The following is a 13,324-nucleotide window of genomic DNA, read 5'->3' as shown; positions in this document are numbered from 1 at the left end:
TTCTGTGAAGTCTCAAAGGGATGGCAGGTTACAGTTGATGAGCGATAGGGATGTGAGTGTCCTGCATAGTGCAGGGGGTTGTATTAGATGACCCATGAGGTCCCTTCCAACTCTACGATTTTATGATTGTTTAAGTTAAAATGTATGGGTTGTCTGTAGAATAAAACATATATGCTCTTTGGTATTTTTCAGATGTAAATGGCAGAACAGCCAACTTGACGATTGTAGGAACCAGCCTTTGAAATTCTAATGTGGACACATTTCCTTTCTCCTCTTCTTGCACACAGCCAATTAATTAAAGACGTCCAGATTAGAAGCAAACCATGTTTTGTTGTTATACGCAAATACACACAGAGAACATTAATTAGTCACATTAAACTGTCATCTGGAATGCTGGTTTTGAGAAAATAGCAAAATTATATTTGTGGTTCAGATGCCATAGTGTTCTATGAATCCAGAAGCTTTTCATTAATTGGTCACATTTTTAAGGAATAAGAGAGTGTGAGAAGATTTAACAGGCTTGTTCACTCCATTAGCATCACACACTGAAACAACACAAAAGGGTTGGAAAAAAATTTGGTCACCAAAAGATTTTATTAACAATACCACTGTTAACAGTGTTGGTTTTGCCCTTTCACACCCCACGGGGCTTAGGACTGTTTTTCCCCATATGTTTGTGCCTGGGAATTAAAATCACAGGAAGATGCTCGTCTGACTGTTCCACCAATTAAAGATGCTTGTTTGGTGGATGTATAAAAGTGTGTCTAGACCAGTGGTCCCCAACCCCCGGTCCTGGGACCGGTAGCGGTCCATGGATCAGTCAGTACCGGGCTGCGGCTCCTCCTCGTCCTCCTCCCCGACTGCTGCCTTGGGGGCTGCCCTGCCACTCTGCCACTGGCTCACCTTTGGTGATCTCCAATGGCTGCCATGGCTGAGGCTCCCCCTCGGCGTAGCACTACGCAGCTGCTGCTGGCAGCACCCCCCAGCAGGCGTCAGAAAGTCAGAGGTGCCAGCAGGAAAGCAAGTGGAGCACGGGCTCAGTTGGCGGCAGTGACGTCCCTCAGCAAAAGACTACCCCCCCCCGGGCCTCAGTAAAATTGTCAAGCGTTGTCTGGTCCCCAGTGATAAAAAAAGTTGGGGACCACTGGCCTAGACCATGGCAACCCCACAATTATAGAACAACCTCCCCAGAAAGGTATGACTTACCCCCTCCTGGTCGATCTTCAGGAGGCAGCTGAAGGCAGCTTTACTTAGGGCTGCACCCCATGGGGTACCATCCACTTTTTAAAAACATTTTGAAAGTGCCAGGAAAGATTCCAGTGGGCACCACTGCACCTTGGTTGCCACACTGGGAACCCCTTATTTATTGTCTAAATACAGAAAACAAATCTACAGTCTTTCTAATATTGTAAACCAGTACAATACAAACAGCAGCATTTACACAGTGCTTCTGGGTATTCAGAATGCTTTAAACCAGTGGTCCCCAACCTTTTTATCACCGGGGACCGGTCAATGCTTGACAATTTTACTGAGGCCCGGGGGGGGGGTTAGTCTTTTGCTGAGGGACGTCGCTGCTGCTGCCACCGCCACCTAAGCCACTGCTCCACTTGTTCCCGCCGCCGTCCCTGACTTCCCGCCGCCCCCTGGGGATGCTGCCATCAGCAGCTGCGCAGTGCCAACCACGGTGGTCACTGGACAGCACCAAATGTGATCCGGCAGCAGAGTGGCAGGGCAGCTCCCGAAGCTGCAGACGGGGAGGAGGACGAGGAGGAGCCGCAGCCCGGTACTGACTAATCCATGGACCGGGGGTTGGGGACCACTGCTTTAAACAATATTATCATAACATTTCATCCCTACCTTGTAAATTGGGGGGGGGGGCACTGAGGGAAATGTGGCTTGCCCAAAGCCATATAACAAGTTTATGGTAAAAATTACATTCCAACAAGCAGCTTCCTGCTACACTGCCAATGAGCCAACTGACCAAAAACAAATTTTACCAAAATACCATAAAAAATTGGAGATCATGGGAATCAACAAGGACCATTGATAGGCATATTCACATGTGATAAACAGCTCAATTTAAACTAATGAATGCTCACAATTACAAGCAAAGAACTGACTTCTTCCAATGATGCAGCTTAGGTTCAGTCCAATTACCTCCCCCGTTATGCGCTCTATTGCAATAACATCACCAAACACAGGCATTTGAAGGTGCCAGCTAATAAATGGGTAAAATCAGCAACTATTCATTCATACGCATTCTCCTTAGCAGCTCCTATACTGAAGAATAGCCTATCTTGAAGTGGACAGGAAGGTTCCCACATATCATTTCACAGAATGTGCATAACAGGAATGTTCAGGAGGGCATTTTTAAAGGTAATTACAATGGTGGCATAATGAAACAGAGCAGGATATGACAGTATGTAAATTTTATCGTATATATCACTTCCCTTTTGTATAGCAATGTTCTTTACCTTTGTAACCCTTTTCTTCACTATGGTATGTTATCCCTTAGACAGTTTTTCATTTGTATTGTTTTCCTGTTCTGTAATTCTAGCCTTGCTGCATTGTTTATATGAGGCACCTGAGGCTTGATTTGCTTTTCATATTTTGGAATCTATCCTGAATCTCTTTAGAAAGCAGAATCATAAATGAAATTTTTTTTCATTTTTAATTTTGACATTCACCAGATACATGAAGAACTGTTAACATGCTTTTAAAACTGTCTGCCGATTTTTTTCTTTAGGAGTACTATTTACATTTTGAATACTTGTAGTCCGAGCATTAAAGTTTAACTTACTAAAGCTAACTGTCAAATAACATGGTGGAAAATATAACAGAGCTAGGAATTGTACACAGCATGCTCCCAATCATTTAACTGATTAAAGGACTGAGCTGCAGATTTGTATGTGCTTTTCTCAACTCATTATTTCCAGTGTGAATTCCCCTTGCTTTTTTAACAAGGGAAGGTTAAACCTGGAAGTGGGATGTGGCAAGGAATATTTGCAGTACAGAGGTGAAGGGCAGCAGTGAGTAACCATGCATAGCAAGCCAGAATTAAAGGGAGAGTGAGTTGTGGGTGGCTTTGACCTTAGAGATATAATCCAGAGATTTCAGAAATACTAAATGTAACGTTTTTGCATAGTTGTTTTAAGACTGGAGACACTACACTGTGGTGCAGCACAATTATTTGCTTTATTACAAAGAACTTAGTTGGTTATATTTTTTTTAAGTAACTACATCACATACTTCTTAAATCAGATGCCATAGTGCTAAATGGCTTGGATAAACAGTGGCTAATGAGAAATTTAATTTAGTGCTACATACTAAAAGACTACAGATCTTGGAGAATTAAGGTTTAATCATGAACTCCCGCTAAACACACTCTCTGGGATTGTGGATGAAATGTTACCTGAAAATTTTATGCTACGATTGTTGAATTTTAAGATTGTTGATATAGTTATCTGACCTTGATGTTATGCTATGTTTGTTGATGTTGACACAGTCACCAAACGGTGTTACTCATCTAACATTTTCTGTAAACTGCCCTGAGCCATGAGGGAAGGTTGTATATAAATACAAATAAATTTGTCTGGCAATCAGGTTTTGCAGAAGGGGGGAGGGATATTATATCCTTGACTGTCATGTGACAGTGTACTTCTATAAACAGAGAAATAAAACTGGGAAACTTCCTAAATTCTGTTTGCTCATGAGTTTTGTGCTTTTGCTGATCATTCAATGTTACCTTCAGCTGAAGATAAGGCTCTATATGTAAACTTCAAATATTTCTACAAACATGTTCTACTTGTATGCAGCAAGTATTTGTTTATGCATAGATCATGCAATATCAATATCAAAAGGAAGCAACACAGCAAAATGCAGCCAAAGTTAAACACCAAGTTTCACTACTGTCAGTGGAAAAATTGAGCATGTGTCCTTAAGACTCTTCTACAGATGTTAATAAATGGGGCTTACATGAGTCTACCTCTGGCTCTATTGCACTTACTATTCAGGTAGCACCACGAAGAGAGACAAAAGGCTTAGTTAATGTACACTCTTAAGGTAATTTAAAAAAAAACGCCCTGAGCCTCAGGGGAGGGTGGTATATAAATATATAATAAATAAACAAATAAACAAACCAATAAATAAAGACCCAATTAATTCTAAACCAACCCAAAAAGAAGGGGGGAAAAGAATGTCAGTTCCCTCAAGCCATCTCATCAAAAGGGCATAAACTAGTCATCTGCTCAACTTGCATCCTCCTCCGTTCAGACACAGTGCAAAAAGTTCAAATCACACTATAGTATGCTGGTATGACCTCCACCTAATGAGCCTCTTGTGGCGCAGAGTGGTAAGGCAGCCGTCTGACAGCTTTGCCCATGAGGCTGGGAGTTCAATCCCAGCAGCCGGCTCAAGGTTGACTCAGCCTTCCATCCTTCCGAGGTCGGTAAAATGAGTACCCAGCTTGCTGGGGGGTAATCGGTAATGACTGGGGAAGGCACTGGCAAACCACCTCGTATTGAGTCTGCCAAGAAAACGCTAGAGGGCGTCACACCAAGGGTCAGACATGACTCAGTGCTTGCACAGGGGATACCTTTACCTTTACCTTTATGACCTCCACCTATGCCGTGTGTAGTGCTAGGTTGCCATCACACCATACTAACTATATGGGTCTTGCTGTTAAAATGTGTGGGGCCATGACACAGGCACTTGACTCCAGTGATACATTTTCCCTAAAAAGTTTCACTTTTGAAAATGAAATCTCCCCAATATGTCTATGTTGCAATACTAACATAACTGATGAGTCAATATCAGAATCAACTTTTCGAGAATACTGTGTGGCAGAAATTTTTAAAATCACATTAGTGTAATGAAAGCTTTATTTCCAAAAGTACAAGTCATTGCCAGTTTTCCCATAATCTTGGCTAGGCAATGTCCAAGCAGCAGATGCACATTAATGTTTTACTCACTGTTTGATTTATCTCCTCTTCTCCCATGGGTTCATCCACAATTTGCTGGCCATTCTGCAAAAAGTTTTTTTAAAAAAGGAATTACTAAAGCAACTAAAGTATAAACATTTTATCCATATTCTTAATTCAACAAATAATACTTTTACTGTAGTCTTTTTTGTTTGTTTTTTTACACACATAAAGGTTCATTTCAGTTAAAGTGGACAGGACAATGGGGAAAGGATGCAGTGGCGATGGCGTTTTTTCCTCCCCGCCCCCCAAGCACATGAAACCATACACATGACACATCACACCCTAGAGCCATCAAAGTCAGTACTGTCTACTCAGACTGGCAGCAGCTCTCTGGAGTCTGAGGCAGAGGTCTTTCACATCATCTCCCAGAATTGGAGCTGTCAGTGACTGAATCTGGAACCTTCTCTATGCCAAGCAGATGCTCTACCACTGAGCCACAGCCCCTCCCCAGAAGGGCAGGCAGTGTTAAGAAGGCCTTCTTTTAATAATACCACCAGATAGACCTCTTCTTGCTATTTGAAATTCCAAGGATTGCTAACTGATAAACTCATAGTCTGGGCTGGCAGCTCATTATATTAACCAGCACCATAGAACAATACTGTATTTCAAGATATATCTCAGTTTTACATTTGTTATGGTTCATTCAGATATATGCATTTACTATTAAACAATAATACATCTAATACATCTTATAATGACTAGGACCTGCAACAAATTACATGCATAATGAAAAGGCCAACCCACAGCATTAAAGCTGGTCCTCAGCCATCGCTTTCAACTTTAGCAACAGCACTGCAAATCCCTCTCAACTTTGGAAATGGATTTTTGCCAAAGAAAAAGCAGTGGTTAACTGCCAACCTGGAACTAGAATTTTTCCTGTGAGCAACCAGTTTTTAGTTTCAAACATTATTTTCATTCCTCAGTTCTCACACTAAGAATCCACAAATATGCACTCATATCTATGTATACAAAATAGCCTCAACACACAACTGTGCACCAATCCCTCCCATGGAGTCTAGCAAACTCTACTGGAAGCTTCCAAGGGCATTTCAATGTAACTCCTTTTTCCTTAAAGCAACTTCTATTTGCCCTAATTAGTCACTTCCTATGCACTGGCATGACTGTAACATTGTAGAAATACATCCTTAATCAGACAATTCATATACCTACGCTTGGTAGTCAAAACAATTACTAATAATTATTTTATTTTTCATTGTTGAAATTATATAATCAATATATGGAAACCTGAATATTTCTGTTGTTCCTTGCCGCTTTCTCTAGGTAAAATAAAGCAGAAATGCATCCAACTCTTATCCATTCTAGTTAATCAATATTAAACCCTATAGTCTTCTACGGAACTATTTGTAAAGAACAACAGGATCAAAATCTTGTATATTTTAATTATTTTCCAATGAAAAACAGATCTGACAAATAACTGTCAAGAAAGATCCTACACATTACATATCTAAGAAAACTCTAAAGTAGGAGCCTGCGATCTGCACAATTACATTAGCTTTTGTATGTTATAATCATTCCAATGACCCACAATTGTACTACGCACAAGTAATATCCAAGCAATAACTGCATATATCTTATGACTTACCTAGTGAATCAACCATGTAATATGCAATGTACTATTTATCGAAAGGTCTATTGTGGATTGTGATTCACTATATCCAGTCATTTCTTTAGAACAATAAGAGTAATAAAATGACACACTACCAAAAACTATTTAATCCTCTGGTAGAATACCGAAGTATGACCCTAAAATATTTTTAAAATGCATAAAATAGACATGCTGTTGTGTAGTGTTCAATTAGGATCTGGGAGACCCAAATTCAGAGTTCCACTCAGCCATGGAAGCACAATTAGTATTTAATACAACACTAGGGTAAATATAGTCTACAGATCTTTCAGTGCAAGAACAGATACAAAATTAACTTGGGGAAGTTATTTTATTTTATTTTTTTAAATATTGACTGCTTATCGTCTGAAAGCAGCCTAATGCAGTCTCTTTCCTCCCAACTCACCAAATCACTCCCAGCACACACCACCCACCAGCTGCAGGAGACAGCATCTCCTGCCCTGGATAGTTCCAAATACACAGCTTGCACAATGTACAAGTTCACAGACATCAAAACCTCTGATTGAAAAATACTTAAGTATAATCAGCTGAAAGTAAAAATATTGAGAAGGCAACATGCTTTAGGCTTATTTTGAAAATTTGCTAGCAAATTTAATAAACTATAAAAGACACATGAAATTTATACTGACACTAATGATGTAAAACAAAGTATTCTGTACAAAAAGTCCGCTCTGTCCTTTCCCCTCTTGTCTTCTACAGTCTCCTACATACCCTTGCTTCCAAGGTCAGAGGGTAGAACTTGAGATACAGCGTAGCGAGCTAAGACACTCAAGGAAAATCCTTGGAAACAGCAGTCCCACTTTTCTTGAAGTGTTGCTCTTTGAGACGACTGTGTTACATAATGGATGAGTCCTTCTATGTTAGTCCAATATTGACAGAACATCAATACTGCTTATTCCCACTTATATTTAAATTTAATTTAATGGTTTAACTTTCTCTTCTGCAAGCTGCCTTTTTTAAGACCACATCACAGAACTTTTTCTACTTTTAATTATTAGATGTTACGCACATCCTTCATATGACAAATACTTTACTGAATACCAAGTATTCATTGTTGCCCCATTTGGCCAGATACAATCATTCCAAAGAATCCTGCACCATGACCTCCTTATACACCTTTTGATAATACCTTAGATCAAATCTTCAACAGTTGCCTTTATTGCCATGTTTTACTGATGGCATAATTAAATATATAAGCCTTTTCTCTTTATACAATTGCCTGGAAATTCAATGTACCACGTACCTTGGCAAAATATCAGAGTAAAACAATTTTGTTGGAGCTATAAAAAGCACCATTAAATACTAAATGATTTTTTAAATTTCACATAAACCTCCAAATGCAGACTGATGCAAAACTACTGCACTACAAGACCAATTGATGCACTATTCTTTTAGCTACAAATAGTATTACTAGGCCAAGGGTAACTGGTGTAGTACTGGGGAAGGTCCTCTACTACAGAAGGTCTGAAGGGTGTGGCCAAAGGTATGGTGGAAACAGAAAACCAGATTGTCACTGATTGTAACAACTCCTCAATCTTTACTGCTCTGGAGTGAACGAAAAGCTGTATCACACGAACAACTGCGAAGCCTACAGGACCACACAGCTTTCAATCAATCGCCGGTGCATCTTCCATGTGTCAGAGTCAATAAATTTCAAGGTAACAATGTTCATAGTTTTTCCAAGCCTCAGCCTTACTTCATAATGTCTGATAATATGATTTGTAAAAATTACAACATTTCTATCTTACACATAAACTTTATAATAGTAAAATATTTAATGAAAACCTTTAACTATAGGTTTTAAAGAAACAATTCACCTTTTTGTCCTTTTTCTCCATCCTGTGTTTTATGAAACAAAGGAATTTTGAATTAGCATATCATCTTTCCCCTCCTTCCTTTGGCTGTGTAACATATTCCATGTGCTGGAATAAGTAGTATTGCATACACAGGAATTGATTCAGTCTGTACACTCTAGTGACTATTCTCATGTAAATTAAGTACTATAACTCATATTCAAATCTGGGCACATAGGACAGTAGCCTTCTAGGTCCCAATAACATCAAAAATCCTATGTAGCAAGAAACATTCACAGAATTTACATGCAAGATCCACTTTGTGAGGCTATTCCCTCATTAGCACTGCCCCCTTGCCCTCAGTCTCCCTCCCCAGGCCTAAGAATAAGGCTTGGGGAGAAAGTTATGGGCACCCTGATCTGTCCTTTCTCCACAGGAATGCTGCTGCATCTACTGTAAACCCAACATCCCATTCATTCCCTCCCTGGTTTCTTTATATGTATTTCTCATGTCCTGTTGATTAACCTTGATTAATCCCCCCCACCCTGGACCTGAGTGGACCAAAACCTGAGCCAGCAGTTGAAACCTGGCTGGGCACACACTGGCTGTTACTGCTGGGCTGGCAGAGCCTGTGGTGTACCCACGCTGCTGTTTACTTTGTGCTAGATGATGATATCACTGACTTGGGCTGAAGGTTCTGTGACCCTGGAGAGAGGCATTGGGGTTGCTTCTAACTGCCGAGACAGGCATATTGCTCTGGTTCTGTTGAAAGGACTCCATCATCATTGGGGGCTGCTGGAGGTACTGAGAAGGAGGGAGGGGCCTAGCTCAACCCTACTTTTTGGTGGCAGCTCCAGGCTTGGTGAGATTGTTGCCATGGAGGATGGGTCAGGCATTAATTCCATCCCATTACTGTCAACATAAAATCCTTCTTGCCTGAATGAAAAATAAATAACTAAATAACTCTGCACTCATCAATATGTATCTTTATAGGTGAAAATGTATTTCAAGGGTCAATTTAAATGTGACAGTTCTCAGGGGAAGACTGTGGGGTACCATTCTGCATTTGATATAAAAAGCGGACTAAAAAGTAACATTCTGTATTTGATATAATATCTGAACTCCTTTATACATACACTGGAACAATTGCTTGTTCTCTCTCTGCACCAAGGCTAGATGTGATTGAAGACAGCATGGAGATATTGTTTACGAAGCCAACATATCACACACATATATATATATATATCAAACACTATATTTCCCCCTTAAAGTGGCAACAAGCAGAAGCACTTGTAAGCAGCATTAACAGTGAGGGTGTTCCATTTAAAGCAGTTTGGAGACAAGTGATACTCGTTGGATTTTTTAATTAGTACACACTAAGTTTAAATAGTTTTAAACAAAAGTATTATATAAATATATTAGAACTGGGGAAAACACTGCTTAAAAAAAACTCTGCTAGGCTAGAAAGAAATTAACTCTCCAGTTTCCTGATTTAGCTGGGTCCGGAAGCTGGTTATGGTAAGTTTTCACAGTACTTCACTGTTAGCAGGAAGAGAAATCCAACTTATGAAGTATCTGAGTGTTTCTTAGAAATATGCTATAAGTGACTTATCTAGCGAGGGGACCTAAATTCAGTCAAACCACAAGTACATTGATACGATTAGATAAATTACAAGCTGCAACTTAGAACATAACAGGAGGCAGTGACTGATACAGATGGATCCTTGTTGACCCATGAGATGCTCCTTTGTAGTGGAAGCAGGTTTAGTCTTATTTTTAAAAAATAGCACTCATATGTAAACAACTCCTCCTTCCAGGTTAGGACCTATGTGTGAGAAAAGCTGGGCATCTGGGCAAACTGAGAGGGAATGGAAGGAGGAGAAAGACATGCACTGTGAAAGTAAACAGACACCACTAGAGTAAAATAAAAGCAGCAAAATCAGTCCCACAGGTCCTTCTCAATGGTCTGGTGAAAGGACCACCCCTAAACACTCACTCATCTAAACAGGATACTACTGGATTCAGGAAGATCACATATTTGGGTTGTGGAAGAGCAGAAAAGAGTTTTTTTGTTTTTTTTTTAACTCCTCCTTTGGCAAAATTCAGAAGTAGAATATAAATAGGAAAGCTCCTTCAACTATCCTCCATATTATCCACCGACTAGAGTCAACTTTTGTATATATTTTTTATCATTACTAAATTTCTTCTCTTCCCCTGTTTGCAATTGTTACTAGACTGCTTACCCTGTCACTGCAAGCACATGGGACAAAGAAGACTGTCTGAAAGCCAACACTGGTATTAATGGTAGAGTCAGGAAGACAGCAGAACAGGGTCCAGTGGCACCATTAAGACCAAGCTTTCAGCACATTCAATGGGTGATCTCAAAGCAGCCATTTTATTACAAAGAAACTTCAGGAACAGACTAGAAAGGGAAATTGCTGAGTTGAAAGATATTACAACACAGGGATCAATGGAAACCCAGGACTTAATAAGGACATTGATTTCTTATTTCACTATACATTCAGCCCTTACATCTGTATTCTCACCATGTAATATAATTTGGAATGGTAAACTGAAATGTATTTCTCTAGTCTACGAATAGGGGAGATAACTCTATACCAGCCTTTCTCAACTTTACCATTGAGAACCCCTGAAACATTCGAGAAACCCCATAAATGACATGATCATTCAGGATACGGATGGGAAGTGTAGCTGTAAACATAATGACCAGGGGCCCCTCCCCTTCCTGACAGTACCCTGATTAGGCTGCTTGGCTATCATTCCCACCCCCTCCAGGCCCATCATTGGCCATTTTGAAAATGGGGGCGGGAGGTCAACATGACCAACTTTGGTCATATCATCTGATGTTTGACAAATTTAAAACATATATTAAAATTAATTAATTCTCTTCTGGGGCCATCAAGAAAACCCAGGGTTTCACGAAACCCTGGTTGAGAAAGACTATTCTACACAGTCAATCAACTTCTTTCAAAAAAGAGGATGCTGTAAGGTCGCTTCCATGCTTGAGAGGAGACGGATGGATGGTCATGACAGTGTCTCAGTTAATTACCTTCTGCATTCCACTAATTAAGGATACCTCTGCCCATCAGTCTCCCCCTGGAATGAAACCCAAACAAATGGTAACCATATAAACTAAGCCTGTTGTTCCTATTTGGTCCTTAACATCTTCATTATGTTGCATGCTAATTTACTGCTTACCGTCTACCTATATGTATGGATTGGTAGCTTTCAGTTCATTGTCTCTTTAAAAGTGTGTGTACACACAAAAACTTCTACTTTGAATAAGATTGTTGGTCTTAAAAGGTTTCCACTGAACTCAAACTTTATTAATGGCAGGAGTCAATATATTCCTTCTCTTCCAAGCACCTTTTCCCCTACCCACACCTTTCCCCTCCTTGTGCTAGAGTTAAAACACTTCTCATCCTTACTCTTTTTAGAAGAAAAGGAGCATCTATGAAAAAAGAAAAATTAGACGTCCCAAGAGCTATTTCAACATCATGCTTCCGACTTCATGAAGTCGGAAGAGTTGCCATTCCATTTCCCCACTACTGTGTGTCAGAATACTGCACAATCCTGTATTGCAGAGGAGGAGAAACTACCCCTTCTGTCCTCTCCAACCGACTTCCGGTAAAAAAGGAGACTCTCCCCCCCCCCCCCCAAGGAAAGTCGTGTGGGGTAATTAACCTTCAGTAAGTTAACTGTCCTAGTTTCGGGAAAAGAAGCGTGCAGCGCGAAGGCTGGGAAGAGGCTCGGATTCCGGGCAATCGAGTGAGAAGGGGAGACCGAAGGAGGAACTCCCTCTGCCCCTCTTCTGCCGGGACCTTTTTGAAAAGGAAGGAAGGAAGGAAGGGAGCGCCCCTGCCCAGCCCAGCCCTACCCGACCTACGGGGGGGGGGAGGAAGGGAGCAGGGGTATCCCCCTTCGCCCTCCCCCGGCAAGCGTGGAGCCCGGCGAGGCTGGGGACGCCTCCTCTCCCGTGGGGCCGCCGGGCGACGGAGGGTGCCGAAGTCCGCGCGGCTGCCAGAGAGTCCCGTCGGAGCGCGCCAGCCCTTGTGCGGGTCTGCCTACCTCGGCGCTGTTGCTGCTGCTTTCCGCCGCGCTCTCCACAGCCATTTTCTGCCAGGGATCCGCCAGCTGCGCCAACGGCATCGTTGCTCTCTAACTTCGCGTCCCCCGGTCCGCCGCCGCCGCCGCCTCCTCCCGCGAAGGGTCAGGACGCTCCCGCCGCCGCCGCCGCCTCTCCCGCTCCCCCCCCCCCCGGGGAGGAGACTCCGGGACGCCGCTGCCCAGCAAGCGCGGGACGAAGGCCAGGTCTCGCCGCGACCGGAGAAGGCAACGCGACCTCAAACTGCCGCCAGCGCCCAGCCTCAGTTCCTGACTCGTCCCGCGAAGGCGATCGCGGCTCAGTCCGCTTCCGCTCCCAACATGGCGGAGCCCGAGCCCTACCTGCCTGTCAAACCCGGGGCGGCCTGCGTCATGGCTGGAGGCGGGACGAGCCCACCCAATCGGCGGGGAGCTCAGGTAGTAAAGGGACAGAGTCACGGGTGCGGCGGCGGAGGACGGGGGAGCGCGGAGCCAGTGGCGACACGGCTGCGGGGCTCCGGCTGCGTGAGTCTCCATCACGGCCTCCCGGGTGCGGAAATAGAGGCTGGCGGTGTGCGTGCAGGCGCGGGCAGCCAGCCTCTGCCTCCCTCGCGCGCCCTGGTTTGCAGGGTCGTTTCATTGCCGCGCCTCCCCCTCTCTGGAACAATTACGGTGTTCTTAGGTGGGTTAGAGGAGTGATACATGCGGGAAGCAATCACTTGCGTCTTCAAGTGCTTCATCGGAATCATCATCATCATCATCGCTGTTTAAGAATCTTTAATAAAACACAGCTTGTCTCA

At 42.5% G+C, this 13,324-nt stretch overlaps 1 protein-coding gene across 2 annotated transcripts in view; it reads right to left on the bottom strand.

Moving 5' to 3' along the window:
• RPS6KA3 (ribosomal protein S6 kinase A3) overlaps nucleotides 1-13,015 on the bottom strand; it is a 67,626-nt gene extending 54,611 nt beyond the window's left edge. Inside the window, exons 1-2 of one of the 2 annotated variants that reach the window (XM_077343067.1) lie at nucleotides 12,510-13,015; nucleotides 4,971-5,024 (exon numbers count right to left, since the gene is read on the bottom strand). In XM_077343067.1, coding sequence (XP_077199182.1) covers nucleotides 4,971-5,024; nucleotides 12,510-12,590 — 135 coding nt within the window. In that variant the 5' untranslated portion in view covers nucleotides 12,591-13,015. The remainder of the gene's footprint in view (nucleotides 1-4,970; nucleotides 5,025-12,509) is intronic. The other variant, XM_077343068.1, reaches the window with a different exon arrangement.
• Nucleotides 13,016-13,324: the final 309 nt, after the last annotated feature.

Source organism: Paroedura picta, chromosome 6 (genome assembly GCF_049243985.1).
Source record: "Paroedura picta isolate Pp20150507F chromosome 6, Ppicta_v3.0, whole genome shotgun sequence".
NCBI lineage: Eukaryota > Metazoa > Chordata > Lepidosauria > Squamata > Gekkonidae > Paroedura > Paroedura picta.
This window is presented reverse-complemented; position numbering and strand designations above follow the sequence as displayed.